A 24,374-nucleotide genomic window follows, 5' to 3' on the forward strand; every position below is an offset into this window, starting at 1 on the left:
CCTATTTGGTTCTCTCTTCAAATGCTGTTCCCCTCCTCCTCTCTCCGCGTTGCTGTCCCACACATTTTGTTAATAGCTCTTTTTGTCATAAATTACAAATAATTCAGAAGTGGCTATGACCTTTTTTTAGAGCCACTGACAAACTTATTTTTTGTTGCTGCAAAAGCATATTTGCCTTTTGTTCCTTCCACCCAGCCTCAAAGATTGCTCTTCCAACAATTACAATTCATATAGCAGTGACTGCAGAGGCGTATTGTTTACCCATAGCCACTAGTAAATGTCTGTCTTGTTGCAACACATTTGCTTATTTTTGGTCCCAGCCGGCCTCCAAAAGTGCTCTTCCAACAGTTCGTAGCCATACAGTAATCAGTGACTGTGTGTGAATATTTTTAGGGATAGCTTGACAGCGCACCTGTTGCATGTCCCTATGTGATCAACCTAAAATAAAGTTTTCAAGAGTACAACGCTGGACTTGGCTCCTCCCACACATTGATGGACATGAGTAATTGTTTTAATTGGGCAATCGTTATGTGCTTCCATGTAAAAAGTGCTTCCCACTCCACACAGCTGTGATTATTTTGTTTGTTTATCCAGCTGCCTCAGCCATTAGCAGTACGACTTTCTCGATCTTTTCAAATGGTGTACACACACTGTAGTGCTATTAAAGTGTCTTATATAAACATACTATACATAGTGTTTGTTTTTCTCTGGCAGCAGCACAGATGGGAGGAGGGCATCCATGAGGACTGTTTTCTAGTCCAAACACCCTCCCCCTTCCATCATTACCTTTAGACTTCAGATTGCAGTTTTGTTTAGGAGCAGTATAGAATACCCAGGGCTACCCTAATCAACATTGATTTTTAGGTGTGGTTTGACAGCACAGCTGTCACTTGACCTAATGTGATCAACAAAAAAATACATTTCAGTGTACTACTGAGAGAGAAAGGGCGGAGTCTCCACTCATATATGTCATTTCATCTGATTACAGGATTTTCTAGTTAAATTGGTGTGCCTCCAATGAGAAGAGTACTTGTGTTGCAGAACTTAAACTCAGAACAGTAGGTCTGAGTTTGGTATCTGGGCAAGCCAGTGACAATGGCTATAGGCTTAATATATTATTATGAAATGTTGCAATAAGTATGGTGGTCCTTATATATTTATTGTGAAAAGTATATGTTAAAGTCAATAGGCATTTAAGGGTTGTTTGTAATTAATCTATACTAAAGCCTGTAGATAGGTATTGTGTTACATGGAATCTTACAGTTTACCATAGTATGCATGTTTTTTGATTTTGGTTGCCCCCTGTGTCAAAAGGTAGATATTGAAGAAATGCCCTCTAAAGAATCTTTTTGACCCTCTTAGAAGAAATGGCATTTTGCTTAACCAACTATAATTTTATATACCTTTATAATTCTATGACTGTGTGCCTGATAGTTGCCTTGTGGAAAAGCTTATACATAAACAGTAGGCCTCAGTTGGTTATGGTTACAAAGTACAGGCCTGATTGGAACACTAGCAAATTGTTACCTTCGATGCCTTGTCTGTTTATTATGAAACATTATGACAGAGGCATTTGTCTTTGCTTGCTCATTGTGTAAAGCACTGGTTAAATCCATGTACTCTTTAAACTGTTGAATGTAACCACACTGTGCTACAAGCTTTAGACAGTTGCTTTGTTACATGTAATCTTACAGATTTTTGTAGAGAGCAACGATTTGACGATGACCACCCACTCTTGACATACCTTGGGGGTTTCACTGTTATGATTCTTGTTAGACTCTATTGAGAGAGATGGTATATTTGTTAGGATGCTGCATGTTCTCAACATATTTGTCATTTTAGAGTTATATGCGTGATGATTGGCAGTGTGTGTGCACGCAATTGAATAGGATTTTCTTGGTTAATGTGTAAATCCAACAGTAAAATTATAGGCTTTATCAGTTCATCAGGAATACTCATGCCAGATGCCGTATGTTTGATCTATTACTATGAACCATTATGACAAAGGCCTGACCTGTTAAAGGCAACTGACTTTACACTGTGCTAAAGCCTGTAAGCAGATGTTTTGTTACATGAAATCTCATAGATCAGTGTAGTAGAAAAGGGTGTTGGGACCCTCCCCCCTTCCCCCCCCCCCTGAACAAACCATGGGGATTGAAGATGTGCACTATTTTAATCCCTGTTGGGCTTTCTTAGGAGAGCTAATATTTTGCTTTGCCAATTGTAATTTTGTAAATCTTTGTAATTTTATGACTGTATACCTAATGGTTTTATTGTGGGAAGGTTTACACTCATTACAGTAGGCCAGAGTTGGTTATGGTGACAAGCCAAAGATAACGGCTATAGATAGGCTTGATTAGCATGAGGGAAAAATTATGCCATAAGTCACAGAATTTGTCTGTTTATTATGGGAAGCTATGATAAAGGCAGTAGGCCTAGCTTTTATGTAAAAAGTATTTGTTAAAGCTAGTAGGCCTCTAACAGTAAAATGTAATTTCACAGATTAGCAAAGTAGAGTTTCGGTTTTGGTCACCCACTCTGACAAATCCTGGGAGTAAAAGACTTTTACTTTGGTAATTTGTGTTAGCACCTATTTAGAGTAGTTTTATATTATTTTGCCACTGTAACTCGTTATATATTTGTATTTTTATAATGGTATGCATGATGGTAGACAGTATATATAAATATATATACACACTTCAGTAGGCTTGTATTGGATATGGTATCAAAAAATACTTTAAAAGCTGCACACTTATTCAGTTCACGGAGGAAACCTATGCCAGATTCCTTATGTGTGATCTGTTTATAATGAAATGTTATGGCAAAGCAAGTAGTCTTTACTTACTTATTGTTAAGCATATGTTAATGGCAATGTTTTTAAGGGTGAATTGTTATTACACTGTGCTGAAGCCTGTGGACAGGTATTTTGTTACATAGAACATAGCAGATTACCATAGTAGGCAAGAATTTTGATGTTGCTAAGCCATATAAACAAGCCATGATAGAAATGTTGCACTATTGTAATCCTTCTTGGGCTCAATCAGTAGGGATTTTATATTGTTTTCACAGCTCTGATTTTGTATATATTTGTAATTTTACTATGGTACACCTGCTGGCTGCCTTGTGGGAAAGCTGAGACCAACACAGTAGGTCTAAGCTGATTGTGGTGACATTCAGTAACATAGGTTGTATAGGATTCATTATTTTAATTTCAGTTGTGCGATGCATATACTAAAGTCAATAGGCATTTCATTCTGGTGTTGTTATCGCAGTATATTAAAGCCTACAGGTAGGTATTTTGTTACATGTTGTCATGCAAAGTACAGTAATTGCCATGGATTGGCGTTGGTTACCCACTCTAACAAACCCTGAAAGTACATTTTCACTGATAATTCTGGTTAGGCCCTATTGTGAGGGTTTGTGTACTGGTTTAGCTACTGTAATTTTGTACATATTGTTGATTTTATAACTGTTTGACTGATGGTTGCCAGTTTATGCACACTTCAGTAGGCCTGTGTTGGATATAGTGTCAACCCAGTGGGAAAGGGCATTATCATTTTACTGGGAATGTGGTGTCAAATTCTTTAGGTGTGATCTGTCGCTAATGAAAATGTATGGCAAAGCAAGTAGGTCTTTCTTATTGTGAAAAACATGTGTTAAAAGCAAATAAATTTTAAGGGTGTATTGTTATTACACTGTGTTGAAGCCCGTAGACCGGTAATTTTTACACTGAATCTTACATATTACCATAGGGAAGGGTTTTGATGTTGGTGACACACCTAAACAAACCACTGGGCTAAAATATCAATATACCTCATGATTGCCTTGTGGGATGACTGACGACCAACACAGATTTGGTTATAGTGACAAGCCCATTATAAAGGTTATATATTTAATCGTGGCAATTTAAAGGGGAGATTGTTATTACTCTGTATTCAAGCCTGCAGATAGGTGTTTTGTTACTTGAAATGTCACAGATTACTGTAGTAGGCAAGGGTTTGGTGCTGATTACCCTCTCTGATAAACCATGGGTGTAGAAGATTTGCACTTTCAGAATCCTTGTTAGACCGTTTTACGAGAGATAGTATTTTTCATTGCCAACTGTAAGTGTGTATCCTTCTGTAATTTTATGACCAAGTGGTTACTTTGTGAGAACGCCTAAGCTAAATGCAGAATGCCTGAATAGGTCATTATGACAAGCCAATGATTACAGCTAGATGCCTGGTTGGTTCACTAGGAAAAGATGTTTCTGATGCCGTAGTTCTGATCTGTTTTAATATGAAAAGTTACAATCAAGGCAGTAGGCACGACATAATGATTGTGAGAAGCATATAATAGTTAATAGGAATTTGACAGTGGATTGTTATTTTTCTGTATTAAAGCCTCCAGATAGGTCTTTTATTATGTGAAATGTCACATATTACTTTAGGTGGGGAAGGATTTGGGAGTAGAAGATTTGCACTTTAATCATTCTTGTTATAAACTCTTCGGAAGGTCTGACAGACTTAGCTGTTTCCCAGGATCTTGTAATAAAAAAAAACCTCATTAATTATTGCATACACCAGTGTAAAAAATATCCATATAGAGGGCCTTTGGTGAGCTCTCTTCTGCCATTGTTCTGTCTGAATGTCATTTACACTCTACCTCTATCCATGACAGCGTACTGCAAGGGTTAATGGTTCAGTCCACACCAGTCATTGCTGTCTTGTGAATAACAGCATTTTCTGATCAGATGGCATATTCACTTGGAAATGAGTGCCTCCCGCGGACAGGGCAGGTCAGCCAGTTCTTTGGTTTTCAGTTATTTCCTTCTATAGCTCCTCGTTAGTTTAGTTACTTCACCTCTCATACTTATTTTTTTATTTTAAGAGGATACTACATCTCTCAGGCAGTGCTAACAGGTAGTTTTCGTGCCTATCATTTAATCTACAGTCCGCAGCACCTCACATAGCCAATTGCGCTAAACCAGAAGACCATTGTGGAATAATGTTGTCCATAGTGTCTCATTGTTTTACCATTCCAGGATGACCAACATGTTGGTTCTAAATGTGGCAGCCATAATCGAACTTTGAAACAACATAAGGCTGTGTACAGTACTACAGCAAGACGTACTCCTTAATTATGTTTAGTTTCGTAATTGTAAGCATAAGCTCGACATGTAAGGAATGCAGCATGTTTTCATTTTTCTACTTGTATTCTTTTTATTCATCTTGCATGTGTTACGTTTGTGTATGTTCTATTGCTGTTTTTTCAAAGCTTAAATGCAAAATAAGTTGGTGATTGGATGAATAGAAGCATGATTGCAAAGATGAGTTATAGAATGCATGTATGATGAATTAGTGTGTGACCAATCCAATCATTGATTAAAAAAATGCACCTCCATTTATAAGCCAGACCTACTGGCATTGGCATTGCTTGTTTATTAATCCATGGTGATAGAGTAGGAGATTGCTCAGCAATATAGCCTTTTCTTGGAAAAGATATTCTGCGTTGTCTCCTCTTTTTTACAGTCTCTGTGGTTGTTTTGGAACAATTACTTACAATTGAATCCAGTAGAGGCTGCAAAAATAAATTTCTTTATTCTGAAGTAGCGTACTTATTTTACGTGGCCTCCGAGGTTGCTCTTTAAACAATTGCTAACAATACATTTAGCAGTGATTGCATAGGCACATTTTTTCTATTTTATTGACCATAGCCACTATTTAATACGTGCTGGGCTGTGAGGTTGCACTTTTAATTATTACTAAAATGCGTGCAGGACTGGCTCTAAGCAAACACTTCCTATGTATTGCCTAAAATAAGGGATTCACATTTAAAGCGATACACTTAGCATCGCGACTGAAAACCACTGCCTATAACAGTGACTGTGTTTTAGGTGTCCTTCCTACTTTCTGAAGTTTCTTAATTGTAGGATTTAAAATGTAAATGCCACAAGAGGCACGCCCATGGCTTACTGAGCAGTAAGCCAAAATCATCACACAGTATAGTGCCACAATATATTGACTTGCTTGAGTGCATCAGCAAGGCCAAACGCCACTCTGTAATAATGTTGGTTTATTGCCATGCAGCATTCTGGCTGAACTTTCTTAATGCAATGTTAGTCCGCTTTTAAGGTTGCTACTACAGCATTTAATTTTACACTATGTACTGTGTAAATGGCTGCAGATTTCTTGTGTTCCGCTTGTTATGAGCAGAACTGCATGCTTGCTTATTCATTCTAGCAGGGCTCTGATGTTGCTCTTCCAAAAATTACTGACAATAAATCCAGCAGTGCCGGTAGTGGCAGGTTTCTCTGCATGTTTTCCTGTATAGCTTGGCCGCCTGTGTGTCTATCCGTCTGTCTCCCATCTGTTTACTTGTCTGCATGTGTATCTCGCTACGTGTCTGTCCGCCTTTCTGTCAGTCTCCCTGCCAATTTACTGTTCATTCGGTCTGCCTATTTTCCGGTCCGTCAGTCTGCTTTCTGCAGCTAACTCTAACTGCCTATCTATCAGTGAGATACCCTGCCTACATTCCAATCAGTCAGACTGCCTATCTACCATTCAGCCTACCTGTCAGTCTGCCTGTCTGTCAGGCAGCCAGTCAGTCAGTCTGGCTGACTGCCCGGCAGCCGTCTCTGAGTATTTGCCAGCCTGCCTGCCTGTCTGTCTTTTTTTTGTCTTTTAGTCTACCTGTCTGTCAGCCTGGCCACCTGCATATCTATCTGCCTGTCAAATCTGTCTGTATTGCCTACTGTGTCTGTCTGCTTTGTCTGCAAGTCAGCCTGCCTGTCAGTCATATCTACATTCCTATATAACTATTTATCCTTCTATCTAGGTAACTGCTTATCATTTTATTTACATTATTAGTTACTTTGCAGTACCAACTTTTATCACCCCACTGACTTGAAACCAGATTATTGTTCTATGACACAAGTAGGCACTACTTTCTATTCCAAGTCAATATAACATAGGTAACATACCTAACCTATCTGCCTACGTATGCAACTATCTATGTGCCATACTAACAATACACCCAGCAGTGGCTGTGGAAGCACATTTTTTTATTTATTCACCCTTAACCATTTTTATAGTGTGTGATGAATTGAAAAAATGTTTACTTCTCATTCCATTCGGCGTCTTAGATGGCTCTTCAATTGTTTACTAAAAATACAAATGCAAGTGCGCATTTCTTTTATCCTCACCCACTTGAAGTGCGAATTACATTTGGGGGAAAAAATCTGCTTATTTTTAGGTCTTCCCTGCAGACAGCTGTAGCTCAATTTTGTTCAAGACCTAATAATGTAATACTCAAAGCAATGCAAAGCATTGTGTTGATACACTTACTGCTATAAAAGTCTGCTGGAACACTGCAAAATGTGCAACATCACACAAGCGCCATCACAATACTTAGGTCTTATTTAAGCCTCAAAATGTAGCTTTGGGTGGCTTTCTTGTCTTAGTTCCATGTTCTTTGTCTATGACTTTCCTTCCTATTCTTGAATCTGATTAGACGAGTTGAATCCTCATATCAACAATGTTATCAGATATGGATAAACAGCCAGAGAAAAAACATGGTAGAAAGCAGCCAAACCCCCCCCCCCCCGCCCCCCCCCCACCCCACGGAAGCCATGCTTCAAAGAATGTCAAGAAACAGCCAGGTCATAAAATAAAATCATCAGAATTCAGTGCAAATGCATATGCAGAAGCGTTTAGAAAACGTTTACCACCAGAAGTCACTTTTGGGACTGAGAAACATCTGAACATAATTCAGTTATCTGGCATACCCGCAAAAAGCGTAATAAACACAAACGCAGGAGTTTCTAACACAAATGTAACCCAAGAAGGAACAATTGCAATATTGAGCTACCCACATACTACAGAGCATCACCATCTTTGTTTACAACCAGCAAAGGACCAAGATATAACTAGTCCTACTGAGCCAAATGAAGTGGCCCAAACAACATTTCATGACAATCATCAGGCGGAAGTATCTTGGGGCACACTCGGGAACAATCGAACGAAAAACTTATGCTGATCCTCAAGTAAGAATCTAGAGGAGTGTTAGATACTTTTAATAGAAGTGCAGGTCTGAAATTATTAAAGGAATTATTAAAGGAAATCAGATTATTGGAACACATTAATTCACAATACCTAAAGGCAATACAATTTCTGCCACACCCGTGCCAAATAAATCATGATGCAACCTTAGTAACATGGACCACAAGAGAGATGTCTAGACAACTATTATATAAGTTTGATCATTTTTAGAAAAGGCGGGAGCGAAATACATAGGCTCGAGCCAGTGGAATATCTAGGGTCATTGCTCCCAGAAAGTCCAGCATTTCAGTTTTAAATTCAAAGGAGTTACAAAAAGGAAAAACTTCAGATGACAGACTCCTAATCTAAAGGGGAGCTCTGGGTCCCGAATTTCCATCCACTAACATGCAAAATGTAATGATCGTAAAAGCAATAAATAGAGATCAACACAGAAAGGAGCAACCCCTAGCTACTGGTGAGAAAACACAAGAACATCATGCTCCAGCAGTAAGCACGTCACGTTATGGTCACCCTAAGGGTTGTCTTTCCACACTCACTTCAACAAAATACAGCTGGATACAATAACACATCGAATTAGGAGTAGAGTGACTTCAAGCAACGATAATAATTCTAAAAGGGCAAAAAGCACTACTCCTTTTAAAGGTTTGTATCCGCCTAAGCAAATCTAGGAAAGCCGAAAGGAGCACCACCTTGGTAAACTTAATAAATTAATTGCACAATTTACACCCGAACATACACTTTTTTTGTCACAGTGGACTTTAATTTCAAATTAATGCAAAAGCCTAGCAGTGCCCTATCTACAGTCAGAAAATATAAAAATTGTCTTACACAGATTACACATTCACCAGCAGAGACTCCTTTCAATGGTCAAATTGTTTCAAATCCGCCCCTGACCTGAAAGTATCTATTTTCCATAAACTTTAAAAATTGTGCTAATGCCATGAACATGGACCAAAACAAAAAAGGATTAATATTGCTGCCTGAATGTTACAATAGAAAACTGCTAAAATGGCATAGTGAAAATTGTGAGAGTATAAAGGCAGTGGTACATACTCAAGTAGATAAATGTAAAGGCGCCTTGGTGCAAACTCGGCGCTTAAACTGGTTAGAACAAAGAAGCTACTCCATTAAATTTCTGATGAAACAAGCAGCTCATCCCAAGAATGCAGGATGCCTTATAAGGGGTGGGTGTGTAAGGGAGAGCTGGTATACAAAGGAGCTGCAAGATTTGAAAAATCTAAGGAAGTAAGAATAATCACGGCAGAGGCTAAGCAAGGACATGAGTGATAAATCTGAACTATGCAGGAAGAGGGCATTATGCAAAAAAGAACACTGGAAAGCAAACAAGACAAAGCAAGAGGGTGCATGGAATAAGTTATTACAGTCTGGCAAGTCCAAAAACAGCAGAGAATTCTGGGGCCTAATAAACGAGGACAGGCTGTCATTATAATGCAGGGATCTCATAGGAAGACTGTAAGTTGCACATTCACATAATGTGTACGCCACTTGCCACAATCCCAGATGGAGAGGAAGAGCATACAAGTTTTTGTAATGGTTTTAAGTAACTATGCAATAAACTTTACTTACAGGAGTTGGATTCTCCCACTACTAACATTAAAGAAGTATGTTTTTCCACATGTTTCAACACCCCATGAGTCCCTATCTTTTCTTGATCTCTCCCACCATCTGCTCAATATCCTCATATACCTCCTCTAAGTTCTCTTTTTTCTGCTTGCTCCTTCCCTCTTCTCCCCTTTTATTTGATTACAGATCTTACACTGGGACCTCGAATACAGTCAATCATAGGAGTATGTACACAATAGGATTGATTTTCATTATTAACAAAATATGCAAAACAATAATTTCAATATGTACAGTATGTTCTTTAATGACTTTAGGGGATTCTTTCTGGAGGCATGCTACCGGGATAACATGATTGACTGTCACAAAATGGGTTGAAGGTGCAATGACGGTCACCCTATTGTGGTAGATACCAACCTATGAAGGTGGGCGTGCTGTATCATTTCTCTCCTTCTCCGGATGCTCTTATAGTTCCCAGGTACAAGTATGTTTTACTGGGTAATAACTTTTGCAGTCCTACACCTATGCCTTCTGAAATTTCTGTCTAGGAGGACTGGTCTAGAGATCTGATAGTTTTGGGTCTTCTTTAAGGCCTGTGTTTTTTCGTGATCAGGCTTTATGGTCATAAGCTGCTTACTGATGTAGGAGAGAGTGATGGTGTGTAGAAGTTATCATTGGTAAAATTGTTAAAGCCATCTAGATAAAATCAATAATTTGTATTTTCTTTTTTTTTTTTGTAGATAATTCAGTCTTTGATGTTCCTTCTGCTGGCTACCTTGTTCAGTGCAGTGACGAGCCTTCCCTGGAGTCTCTATAATACGTTTGTCATAGAAGAGAGGCATGGCTTTAATCAGCAGGTATGCACTTATCCTGTTCTAATCTGTCTCTTATGCTCTAAATGTGCCGGTTTTTGATGCACTGCATAGATGTAATACATTGATGTATTGGGCTTCTAGGAAATGTAGGTAAAGTTGTCTGGTTTGGGGGGAAAAACGCACGCAGCTAAATATAACCTAGTGAGGTTTTTTTTTAGGGGAGAGGGGTGGTTTTAAGGACGTGCCAGTGAGTGGAGGAGCAGCTGGGGCAAAGGGAGGCCTTTAAGGACGTAGTACCTTCCATAGCAGCAGTTCTCACAAGGGCTGAGACACAACTCAAGAATTGTCTGGCTACTAATTTCAGTTGCCGACACTCATCACACACACACACTCATCACACACACACACTCATCACACACACACACTCATCACACACACACACTCATCACACACACACACACACACACACCTATTTTGGCTGGCACAGTGAATGAGGAGGCTGAGGCCATTATGCAGTTTGTGTTGAGATTTGGTCAAGTAGACATTATGTAAGCAGCTTTGGGCATCACTTGGAGGGAGGGAGTGTGGGTGGTTTGGGGTAGAACGCAAGGAACCATTAGCCACCTTTAATAAATTGTATGTGGGTGCTTGGAACACATGTATAGGCTGTGCGTGGTGCTACGGACACATGTGCTGATAGTTGAATGTGCTTAGGATATGGAAAATGCTTGAGTCAGATGTACCTATTTTGAGATGCATGAGGCAAGTGGGCAAACTGAGTTGCTTGTGGTGAAGGAACAGCAAGTATGCTCAAACGTGGATGGGGCAGTTCGAGTTCTTTGGAGCATAAGGACAGAAGTATGAATAACTCTCATTGTCATAGAGCACTCCATTGTCTATTGCGATTCTTTCGCCACCTATCACACTTGTGCATGACAACATGATTTGAATGGATTCAGCTTACTTGATTTGCCTTATGAAAATCATTTTTTAAGGGGCTTTTGGCTACAGTTGCCATTGGGAGTGACCTAGGGCGAGAACCTGCATTGGGTCGCATTTCCTACATTTAAAATGAACAATTGTGTACTGACATGGTACAATTCATGGTTAGCAGTGATGTTTCACTAAAGTTGAGAATCCCAGTTGAAACTGCGTGGTTGTCTTGAAACCAACAACTGCATTAGAAAGTGTTTGTGCTTGCGTGCTTATTTCGCCCGTAGGCACAGATTTTTTTTTTTACTATCCAGGACATGCCTCCATGACGCCCCAGTCCCAACCATTGTAATACTAACGCCAAACCGTGGAGCTTAAGCATCGCTGTTAGTGTCCTGTGTGAAAGCACCACCCACCTGGTGAAGGAAACTCCAGACTTCCCTACCTGTGAACATTATCAGTTATTTTTCTTCAATAAACTTAAATTACATTGTTCAAAACTATCGAGGGATATTTGCTGTTTCTCTCTCCCTTATAGGGTAACAAGCATTGGCAAAGCCAATAAATCTTGCCTTTGTGACCTATTGGCTTTTTCCAGTGGTTTTAGCTAAAGAATTTAAAATAAAGCCTTTGACGCAGCCAACCGTGTCACCACATATGCGCCAGCCTAAAAGATGACACAGGTGCTTGTTTTCTGTTTAATTACCGATCTGAGTTGGATGACTAAGTAAAAATAAAAAAGGGCAAAATTGTGGATGGCAGAAGCAACATTGACAGGGAGCATGAGGGGAGAAGAGGCAATGGGCGAAATAGCAGTGTGGAGTGGGCGGGGTAAAAGCCACATGAATGAGTAGGCAAGAGTGGATAGTACAGGGGTGAGTAGTAGGGGGAGAAGCAACAGATAGAGTGGAGTGCTATGGTGGGAAGGAGAAACTAACAGGAAAGAAAGCAATGTGGAGCAGGCGAAGGAGAAGCACACAAGAATGCAACGGGAAGGGAGAAGTACACGAGGTTGAGTGCCACATGGAAGGAGTCGTGGAGATGCACATAGATGACCAAGAGCACTACAAGGTGCAGTGGGGTGTACACGAGAGAGACTGCTTTAAATAGAAAAAATGCATTCTCATCGAGTGCTTAACCAAAAAAAGGGGCGCTTGGAAAGCAAGCAGTGAACGTATAGAAAGAAGTCAGGTAGTCAGAAGTGATGGTAAACATGCGATGCGCGTGGGAGAGACAAACACGAAATTGCCTAGCTGGGACACAAATAAGAAGCAGGCAAGTGAGAGTGACAGGAAAGCCCAATGAGTGGGCTCCAAGCCCCTGAATGTTCTTCGTAAGCATAAAACATAAATGTTTCGTAAGAGCGCACGCGCGGTCTGCTAGGCAGGACCCAAAAAACAGATAGGCTAAGGACAATATACAATCCTTTTTGTAGCTAAACTAAAGAAGACACCTTACTGTCTGCCTAAATAACAGGGGCTGGATGCGTATGAACTCGAACTTCTTCTGAGCTGGGCTATTATATATTGAGTCTGTGCGGGTGGAATAAGAGAGGAGCAAAAAAGGAGACAGGCCTCATGCAAGGGGTCCTTTACCCCACGCATTTCTGTGCCCAGAGAGCGGGAACAATGTATAAGACTTCTGCCCATCACGCCTTCACACAGAACCAATTGTTTGTGCAGTTGGTAGGGGCTGGGAAGGAGAGGTGGAGTCTAATGAGGGCATCGTTACTAGGCTGCATCATAATCACAATGCTTTTCATATAGGGATTTTGCTTCCATGGACTGCGGACTTGAAAGTTTATACAGTCAAGTCGACAAAAACGTCAGAGAACTCTGCTTCACGATATATACATTGGTTTGTGTTTATTAAATGTAGAACTGAACTTTGTGTAAAGTAAATGGAAAATTAAAATTCAAGGATTGAGATCGCATTTCACTAAAAGAGTACAGAATTTCGACGTGTCTGGTAAAACTACCTCTTAACACGGGCGATGCACTTTGGGGAATTGCATGCTTACTGGCCCAACCTATAAATCTCAAAACTGAAAGCCAAAAGGGCATTGAAGTGCTTCAACTCCACCAAAAAGGTGTCTACATCCATCTTTTGTCCTCCCCCCTACGTAGGAGATTAGCGGCCTTCCGAGGTAATGTGCTGTCAATAAATGCAGTAAGTGGTAGTAGAAGAAAAAATATCTTGTACAGTGTAATAAACTGAAATATTAATGTATCAATGAAACCATTGGAAAGGTTTAGAACAGCTAATCGACATGGAGCCTTGTGCTGGTTTCCATGGGGAACATTTTACAGATATTATCTATCATTAGTCTTCATTCTGAAGAGCCAAAGGTGCTTCCCGAGTTACCAAACACACCAGCTTCAATGCACTGCAAATTCACCGTTGCACTTGTCAATGACAAGCCTAACTCCAGGGATAGTCCAGTGACCTAACACAGTTATGTCCTGTTGCATAGTCCCACAACCATTTTGTACTCTGGAATCTTTTTTAATGGGATGTTAGACCCTCTTGGAGCAGCACTTAGTATTCCTGGTCCAACTCCAGTATAGCTGACATGAAGCAGCAGTAGCCTGTGTTTTGCAGTAATCAGTAGACAACCAATGTACTTTTGTAAACCTTCAAACACCCTAAAGCAAAGTAATGAGAAGGGTTCTTACAAGTCAGCCGTATACAGAAATAAACTGGCAGATCAGGGTGATGTAATAACGGCACACCTATATTTCAAGAGACATCACTTTTGCACTGGCACTAGAGATTGCTGCCCCAACAGTAAAGAAAAATATTAGAGATCCCCACATATCGCATTGTTAATTGGTAAGATATCTTGCCATGAGGAAGTGTAATGGCCACCAAATAATTGCAGGGCAGTCAACATCAAAGTCCAGTTGTTCTTTTCATGGAATAGTGATTTTTCAGTTTGCTGATCTTGTTTGGAGAATGTCCTATAAGTGTTTTTTGTTTAGAATCCATACTTGCATGGGACTAGAGTTTGGGCCGAGTTTTTGCACTGTTATAATTTCGCCCCTCCATAGTGTGGTTTAGACAGACAGGACCCTATGCCTCTTCTTGTCTACTCCTTCCTGCAACTGTGCGACGAGTTAGGCTGTGCTTACCTGCTTCAAACCTGCTGATGCTTTTCGTTTGGCCCCAGTTGCATACATCTACATTTGAACATTAAAATTTCCCTCACTATAAACGATGACTGTTGGACACTCTGATCACTCAAAGGTTTTTTATTTTCCATGCTTATCAAAAAGAATGGGAATCTCGCAAACACAGGTCAGTGTTCAGCATAAATGTCAAAGTCCCACGGGAAGAAAAAAAATCAAAAGTTACTTGACGCCCTCCTAAATCATACCTAAAGTATGCCCCTGAGATAACTATCTCATTACGAAATGTTCTTTGTCCCGTGAAAGGCAACTCACTTACTCACGTTTTTAAACTGTTTTTAGTCTTTTAGAATAAGTGTCATGGCAGCAGTTACATACATGCAGTGTCACCTTGGTTTTCAGCAACACCATATAGCTTAGGCACATGCTTAAGGTGTGTGTGTGTGTGTGTGTGTGTGTGTGTGTGTGTGTATATATATATATTGTGTGTGTGTGTATATTTCACTGAAAAACAGAGGTCACTGGGACGTTATAGTAAAGTTTCAATTTTGCATGAACAAAACCATGAAATGCAACAGGTTTATAGTTCTACTTATCTCAAGATACTATTACTATAACTCGCTCCCCACCATGCAGCTTTCTCCTCAATAATCTTAATGCAAATGTTGCAGTTATATTATGAATGATGTAAAACGGGATGTCATTAGTAATGTAAAATGTGAGGTAAGTAGCAGTGCATGGCGAGGGCACGAGTTATAGTTTCTCGAGATAAGTATACCTATAACTATTGAATTTCTATGGTTAAGTTTGAAACTAACTATAACGTCCCTGTAACCTGTTTATTTTCAGTGAATTTCTAGGTTTTTAAAAAATTAATATTGGGTAATCTTTAATTACTTACAATAATCCAGCTTCTGCTGTGCAATGCCTTCGGCCGTGTGCTGCAGTGGTTGGGCAAGGGGCCTGCAGGCAACCCCCGTAGGCACCCAACCCTGCACGCCCTTTGGTAGTGCATGGCGGGGATTGGCCGCACGGCGTAGCCAATGGTCAGATCCTGCGGCTGACTGCTCCCCACCCCACCTCACACAGCCAAAAGCTGTAAGAGGCATGGGGGTGGGTGCCTATGGGGTTGGCCCTGTGGCCCACTCCCAATATGTAGGCACCCTGGGAGGGGGGCACACAGCCCACCTCCTGGGCCGATTTTGGCCCCAGGAACCCCATCCCCCAGGGCCCAGCCAATTACTGAAAGGGGTGGGGGGGGGGGGGCACATGGCCCTCCTCCCCGGCTGACAAGGACCCCCAGGGCCTGGCCAGCTAGTGCAAGACAGGAACGTGCGCCTCCCAGGTTGCCTGCATATTGGGGGTGGGCCACAGGGCCAACACCGTAGGCACCCACCCCGTGCCTCTCGCAACAAAAAATGCTACTCCCTGCATGTAGGAGCAATATATTAATCTGTTTCCCTGTCCGCTAGACAGTGGTAAAGATGTAGTGATTTGGTATGGTCTGAGTGTTTAAATAGCATTTGCTGCCCCTGATGAGGCACTGAAGCATTTACAGATGGGTAGCACACTACTGCATGGGTGCCTAATTTTGGTGATTTAGTAATGCATAAAGGTTGCAGTATGTCATGCTGTTTTCATGCCCTCCCATGCATTCCTTATATGGAATTTAACATTGTGTGTTTTGAGTTATATGGGATGCTTCGTACCATTAGGAACTTTAACTTTGTATTATATTTGCACGTAGATTGGGTGTTCTACCGAGGACGAGATTCTGAAGCATGTTGCCAGTTTGCGGACAGGAAGCATATGGAATTCTTACAACATTAGAGACATTGTCATGCAGATTAAGTTACAGTTTGTCATGCTGTTTACACCTAGTTATCAGACAGTTTGTGACTAGTTTGCCATGCAATCTGTTATGAAAAGCAGTCACAAACTGTCATGTGATCTGTCACACTATATGTCCCTAAGAAGTACTGGTGGTGGTGATGCAGTTGGAGGTAATAGTAGATGTAAATGATAGTGGAGAAGGTGGGGTTGTAATGACGGTGGTGTTGGTATGCATAGTGTTAATGGTAGGTTTTGCCATAAAAATTACCCCCACCTTGTCTACCAACCTGCTAGACTAAACTAAATTTTAACTTCCACCCACAAAATGCATTCTTCAAATAAAAAAAACCCTCATACAGTCTCACAGTACTCATTATACAGCATAATTTCCATCATACAGCAACATACCCACCATTCTACAACCACCAAGCCAACATCATAGTCCACCACCCCACCATAATATGCCAACGCAACACTTAGGGGGTTATTACAACTTTGGAGGAGGTGTTAATCCGTCCCAAAAGTGACGGAAATACCACCAGCCGTATTACGAGTTCCATAGGATATAATGGACTCGTAATACGGCTGGTGGTATATCCGTCACTTTACCGTCACTTTTGGGACGGATTAACACCTCCTCCAAAGTTGTAATAACCCCCTTAGTACTTTAACCCACCCATCAAAATATGCCAGTACATCTAACACTATATAACAGCTCATACATCATATGCCCTCATACCCACAATTCTGCATCTGGATAAACATCTGGTTCGATGGCATCTGTCGCTGTAGATACGCATGTTCTGCAATAGCTCGCCATCTGGTGTTGGGCCGGAGTGTTACAAGTTGTTTTTCTTCGAAGAAGTCTTTCGAGTCACGGGACCGAGTGACTCCTCCTTTTGTCTCCATTGCGCATGGGCGTCGACTCCATCCTCGATTGTTTTTTTTCCGCCATCGGGTTCGGACGTGTTCCTGTCGCTCCGAGTTTCGGAACAGAAAAAATAGTTAATTTCGGAAGATTTTCGTTGGTATTGTTGCGTTCTTGATCGGCATACTTACATTCAACACCGCATCGAAGATCGGAGAGCTCCGGTGCCCTTCGGGGTAATTTTTCGATCCTCCGTCGGGGCCTGGTCGGCCCGACCGCGTGCTGAAGAACGCCGATGGAACGGACCCCGTTCCGTTTCTGCCCCAAATGCCACAATAAATACCCCTACACAGACCAACACTTGGTCTGCAACCTGTGCCTGTCACCTGAGCACAGCGAAGACACCTGCGAGGCCTGTCGTGCGTTCCGGTCCCGAAAAACACTCCGAGACCGTCGAGCCAGAAGACTTCAAATGGCGTCCGCACCGACAGCCCGACGGGAGTTCGAGGAACAGGAAGAGGAAGGTACCTTCTCGATCCAAGACTCAGACTCCGAAGGATTCGACGATACACAAACCGTGAGTAAGACGTCGAAAACCACACAAAGAAACATTTACAAGGCCCAGGGGACGCCACTGCCACCAGGCCATGGCTCAACCCATAAAATCGGTGACCGACCGTCGGCACCGAAAAAGGCCCAAACAGTGCCGAGATCGTCCGACTCCGGTCGAGACACCGGCACGCAGCCTTCTCGGGACCGAGAAAGTGCTGGAGACAAGCCTCGACACCGAGATGCCGGTGTGGACACGGCTCGACGCCGAGACAGCGGCACCGAAACAGATCGACGCCGAGAGGTTTCGGCCCCGAAAAGGAAAAAAGTCACCTCGGAGCCGAAAAAACACGCAGACACAGTTTCGACGCCGAAACAAACTGCAAGCGACCCAGCTTCAGGCTCTTATACAGAAGAGCACTCGCTAACCTCCCAAATGCAGAAGCATAGGTTTGAGGAAGAGCTACAAGCAACTGATGCGGACCATACGCAAAAGCGTATCTTCATTCAGCAGGGGACAGGAAAAATAAGCACCCTTCCCCCCATTAGGAGAAAGAGAAGGTTGGAGTTCCAGACGGAACAAGCACCACAACCAAAAGTGGTGAAAAGAGTTACACCACCACCCTCTCCTCCGCCCGTGATTAACGTTTCACCAGCACAAACGCCATCACACTCCCCAGCTCACACCACCATGAGCCAGGGTGACCAAGACCAGGACGCATGGGACCTATACGACGCCCCAGTGTCAGATAACAGCCCAGAGGCATACCCTACAAAACCATCTCCACCAGAAGACAGCACCGCGTACTCTCAGGTGGTGGCTAGAGCAGCACAATTTCACAACGTAAGCCTCCACTCAGAACAGGTCGAGGATGATTTCCTGTTCAACACACTCTCCTCCACCCACAGCTCCTACCAAAGCCTGCCTATGCTCCCTGGTATGCTCCGGCACGCAAAAGACATATTTAAGGACCCGGTCAAAAGTAGGGCAATCACACCAAGGGTGGAAAAAAAGTATAAGCCGCCTCCTACAGACCCGGCTTTCATCACAACACAGCTGCCACCAGACTCTGTTGTTGTAGGAGCAGCTAGGAAAAGGGCCAACTCTCACACATCTGGAGATGCACCACCCCCAGATAAAGAAAGCCGCAAGTTTGATGCAGCTGGTAAAAGAGTCGCAGCACAAGCTGCAAACCAGTGGCGCATCGCGAACTCCCAGGCACTACTTGCGCGCTATGACAGAGCCCACTGGGACGAGATGCAACATCTCATTGAACATCTGCCCAAAGACTTCCAAAATAGGGCAAAACAAGTGGTTGAGGAGGGACAGGCCATCTCCAACAACCAGATCCGCTCCTCCATGGACGCTGCAGATACAGCTGCACGGACAATTAATACATCTGTAACTATCAGAAGGCATGCATGGCTCCGAACGTCTGGATTTAAACCAGAGATTCAACAAGCAGTTCTCAATATGCCTTTTAATGAAAAAGAACTGTTCGGTCCAGAAGTGGACACAGCGATTGAGAAACTCAAAAAAGATACGGACACTGCCAAAGCCATGGGCGCACTCTACTCCCCGCAGAGCAGAGGGAATTACAGCTCATTCCGTAAAACGCCCTTTCGAGGGGGGTTTCGGGGTCAAAGCACACAAGCCAGCACCTCACAAGCCACACCGTCCAGTTACCAAGGACAGTATAGAGGAGGTTTTCGGGGACAATATAGAGGAGGGCAATTCCCTAGAAATAGAGGAAGATTCCAAAGCCCCAAAACCCCTACTACTAAACAGTGACTCACATGTCACTCACCCCCTCCACACAACACCAGTGGGGGGACGAATAGGTCATTATTACAGAGCATGGGAGAAAATCACTACAGACACTTGGGTTCTAGCAATTATCCAACATGGTTACTGCATAGAATTTCTACAGTTCCCTCCAAACATACCACCAAAAGCACAAAATTTAACAACACACCATTCCAATCTCCTAGAGATAGAAGTGCAGGCACTATTGCAAAAGAATGCAATCGAATTAGTGCCAAACACACAAATAAACACAGGAGTTTACTCACTGTACTTTCTGATACCAAAGAAGGACAAAACACTGAGACCAATCCTAGACCTCAGAGTAGTCAACACTTTCATCAAATCAGACCACTTCCACATGGTCACACTACAAGAAGTATTGCCATTGCTAAAGCTGCACGACTACATGGCAACTTTAGACCTCAAGGATGCTTATTTCCATATACCAATTCACCCATCGCACAGGAAATACCTAAGGTTTGTATTCAAAGGAATACATTACCAATTCAAGGTACTGCCTTTCGGATTAACAACCGCACCAAGAGTCTTTACCAAATGTCTAGCGGTAGTCGCTGCACACATCAGAAGGCAGCAAATACATGTGTTCCCATATCTAGACGACTGGCTAATCAAGGCCCATTCGTTAATAGAGTGCTCAAATCACACATATCATATCATACAAACCCTCTTCAAACTAGGGTTCACCGTCAATTTCACAAAATCCAAGATTCGGCCACGCAAGGTACAACAATACCTGGGAGCCATAATAGACACATCAAAAGGAGTAGCCACTCCAAGTCCACAAAGAATTCAAAATTTCAACACCATCATACAACGCATGTATCCAACACAAAAGATACAAGCAAAGATGGTATTACAACTCCTAGGCATGATGTCATCATGCATAGCCATTGTCCCAAACGCAAGACTGCACATGAGGCCCTTACAACAATGCCTAGCATCACAGTGGTCTCAAGCACAGGGTCACCTTCTAGATCTGGTGTTAATAGACCGCCAAACTTACCTCTCGCTTCTGTGGTGGAACAACATAAATTTAAACAAGGGGCGGCCTTTTCAAGACCCAGTGCCACAATACGTAATAACAACAGATGCTTCCATGACAGGGTGGGGAGCACACCTCGATCAACACAGCATACAAGGACAATGGAACGTACATCAAACAAAACTGCATATCAATCACCTAGAACTTCTTGCAGTTTTTCAAGCACTAAAAGCTTTCCAACCAATAATAGTTCACAAATACATTCTCGTCAAAACAGACAACATGACAACAATGTATTATCTAAACAAGCAGGGAGGGACGCACTCCACGCAGTTAAGCATGTTAGCACAAAAAATTTGGCATTGGGCAATTCACAACCAAATTCGCCTAATTGCACAGTTTATACCAGGGATACAAAATCAACTCGCAGACAATCTCTCTCGAGATCACCAACAGGTCCACTAATGGGAAATTCACCCCCAAATACTGAACACTTATTTCAAACTCTGGGGAACACCTCAGATAGACTTGTTTGCGACAAGGGAGAACGCAAAATGCCAAAACTTCGCATCCAGATACCCACACAAACAATCCCAAGGCAATGCCCTATGGATGAACTGGTCAGGGATATTTGCTTACGCTTTTCCTCCTCTCCCTCTCCTTCCTTACCTGGTAAGCAAACTCAGTCAAAGCAAACTCAAACTCATATTGATAGCACCAACTTGGGCAAGGCAACCCTGGTACACAACGCTGCTAGACCTATCAGTGGTACCCTGCATCAAATTGCCCAACAGGCCAGATCTGTTGACACAGCACAACCAAAAGATCAGACACCCAGATCCAGCATCGCTGAATCTAGCAATCTGGCTCCTGAAATCCTAGAATTCGGGCACTTACAACTTACCCAAGAATGTATGGAAGTCATAAAACAAGCAAGAAGGCCATCCACCAGGCACTGCTATGCAAGTAAATGGAAGAGGTTTGTTTGCTACTGCCATATTAATCAAATACAACCATTACACACAACTCCAGAACATGTAGTGGGTTACTTGCTTCACTTACAAAAATCTAACCTAGCTTTCTCTTCCATTAAGATTCACCTTGCAGCAATATCTGCATACCTGCAGACTACCTATTCAACTTCCCTATATAAAATACCAGTCATTAAAGCATTCATGGAGGGCCTTAGGAGAATTATACCACCAAGAACACTACCTGTTCCTTCATGGAACCTAAATGTTGTCCTAACTAGACTTATGGGTCCACCTTTTGAACCCATGCACTCCTGCGACATACAGTTCCTAACCTGGAAGGTGGCATTTCTCATCGCCATTACTTCCCTGAGAAGAGTAAGCGAGATTCAGGCGTTTACTATACAGGAACCTTTTATACAACTACACAAAAATAAAGTCGTCCTAAGGACCAATCCTAAATTTTTGCCAAAGGTTATTTCACCGTTCCATCTAAATCAAACAGTGGAACTTCCGGTGTTCTTTCCACAGCCAGATACCGTAGCTGAAAGGGCACTACATACATTAGATGTCAAAAGAGCATTAATGTATTACATTGACAGAACAAAGAACATCAGAAAGACTAAACAACTCTTTATTGCATTTCAAAAACCTCATGCAGGAAACCCAATTTCAAAACAAGGTATAGCCAGATGGATAGTTAAATGCATCCAAATCTGCTACCTTAAAGCTAAACGACAGCTGCCCATTACACCAAGGGCACACTCAACCAGAAAGAAAGGTGCTACCATGGCCTTTCTAGGAAACATCCCAATGCAAGAAATATGTAAGGCAGCCACATGGTCTACGCCTCACACATTCACCAAGCACTACTGTGTAGACGTGTTATCCGCACAACAAGCCACAGTAGGTCAAGCTGTATTAAGGACATTATTTCAGACTACTTCCACTCCTACAGGCTGATCCACCGCTTTTGGGGAAATAACTGCTTACTAGTCTATTGCAGAACATGCGTATCTACAGCGACAGATGCCATCGAACTGAAAATGTCACTTACCCAGTGTACATCTGTTCGTGGCATCAGTCGCAGTAGATTCGCATGTGCCCACCCGCCTCCCCGGGAGCCTGTAGCAGTTTGGAAGTTACCTTCAATTATTTATATATGTATCATCTCAACCTTAAATAAGTGCATACTTAGTCACTCCATTGCATGGGCACTATTACTACAATTCAACTCCTACCTCACCCTCTGCGGGGAAAAACAATCGAGGATGGAGTCGACGCCCATGCGCAATGGAGACAAAAGGAGGAGTCACTCGGTCCCGTGACTCGAAAGACTTCTTCGAAGAAAAACAACTTGTAACACTCCGGCCCAACACCAGATGGCGAGCTATTGCAGAACATGCGAATCTACTGCGACTGATGCCACGAACAGATGTACACTGGGTAAGTGACATTTTCATTACCTTACACACCCACCATCAAACAACCAGACAACGACATTCTGCGCCCACCCACACCAACAAGTATCAAGAAACCCTCCACAATACTCCTACAGTCACCATTTCCCAGTGCTGTGAAGAATCAGCAAATTAAGTTAGCACCTTAACTTTGAATTACATAATTTAGTGTTCAAGGCATGTGTTGCTGTATATTCACATGCTATGCATACTCCTGCATAGCATGTGTGCAAGTTGTTTTTCCTTTGATGAAGTCTTTTGAGTTACGAGGTAGTGATAATGTGCATGGGCATTGACTCCTTTGTCAGATTGCTTTCCTTCCGCCGTCCGGTTTGGACATGTGCTCCTGTGCTCTGGTTCAACACCGTTGCAGTGCTCTTTTCATTTCACAGTACCTTCCCTCCATCAGTTTTTTCTTCGATTGAGTTCCTCTATTTACCTTGTGTATCGACGTTCGATTATTTCGATCGAGTGTGGTCCATATCGACTGCACCCGTTGAGGCCTACTTTCTTCTCCATTGCATCTCTCTAGAAAGCCTTGACAGTGATGGACCGGATGCCCTTACACGGTTGCCCTTGTTGCCATGTGAAATTACCGTCAAGCTGATCTAAGTCAGGTCTGTAGTTTGTGCTTGTCGCCTGAACACAGTGAGGCTGATTGTGATGCCTGCCACTCCAAGAAAACACTTTGTGAACATCGCAACAGTCAGCTCGAGAAGTCGCGGAGGAGCGTGGATGAAACACCAGACCTTTTCGGGTCCCTTGGACGTCGAGGGGGTACAACAAACACAACCATTAGCTGCAGATAAAGAGGCTTTCTCAGTTGAAGGCTGCTCCGGACCCGACCTGAAGATAGAGGACCTCCCACCTTTTCCACAATCTGTGAGTAGTGCACCCCCTCCTCCTAGACACGATCCCGAGCAGTCTTCTGCTAAAAAGCATGCAGCCCTTCTGGAACACCAAACATAGATTTTCGGACCACCACTGCCTTCCGGCTATAGTCGGTACTGAGCAACTGCTTCGACACCCTGTCTAGCTCCGGCTCTGTGCTGAAGAAGCTGTCCAAGTCAAGTGCTTCTGTTCTAACCACCCTGGCACCTTCCCTCTGCTTTGGACTGACCCTTGGCGTAGACCCAACCTTCAACATCGACTTTATCTGCCTCAGCACCAAGCGGACCATTGGCACCGAAGCAAAAGAATTTCGAATCTGAAAACTTTTAAGCTGATCTCCAAGCCTGACTAGGGCACAGCAGTCGAGCCCATCCTCCATAAACTACAGAGACAGCTCAATTCCAGGCAAACACATCACATCATCCACCCTCATATGGGCCACATACTTGCCCGCCCTTCGGCTTCTTCTGCTCTGTAGGAAAGTACCATCTTTCTT

At 42.6% G+C, this 24,374-nt stretch overlaps 1 protein-coding gene across 1 annotated transcript in view; it reads left to right on the forward strand.

Moving 5' to 3' along the window:
* ZMPSTE24 (zinc metallopeptidase STE24) overlaps window positions 1–24,374 on the forward strand; it is a 130,683-nt gene that overhangs the window by 38,334 nt on the left and 67,975 nt on the right. The window contains exon 4 of the mRNA XM_069241117.1: window positions 10,361–10,477. Within this exon, the coding sequence (XP_069097218.1) occupies window positions 10,361–10,477 (117 nt within the window). The remainder of the gene's footprint in view (window positions 1–10,360; window positions 10,478–24,374) is intronic.

Source organism: Pleurodeles waltl, chromosome 6 (genome assembly GCF_031143425.1).
Source record: "Pleurodeles waltl isolate 20211129_DDA chromosome 6, aPleWal1.hap1.20221129, whole genome shotgun sequence".
Classification (NCBI taxonomy): domain Eukaryota; kingdom Metazoa; phylum Chordata; class Amphibia; order Caudata; family Salamandridae; genus Pleurodeles; species Pleurodeles waltl.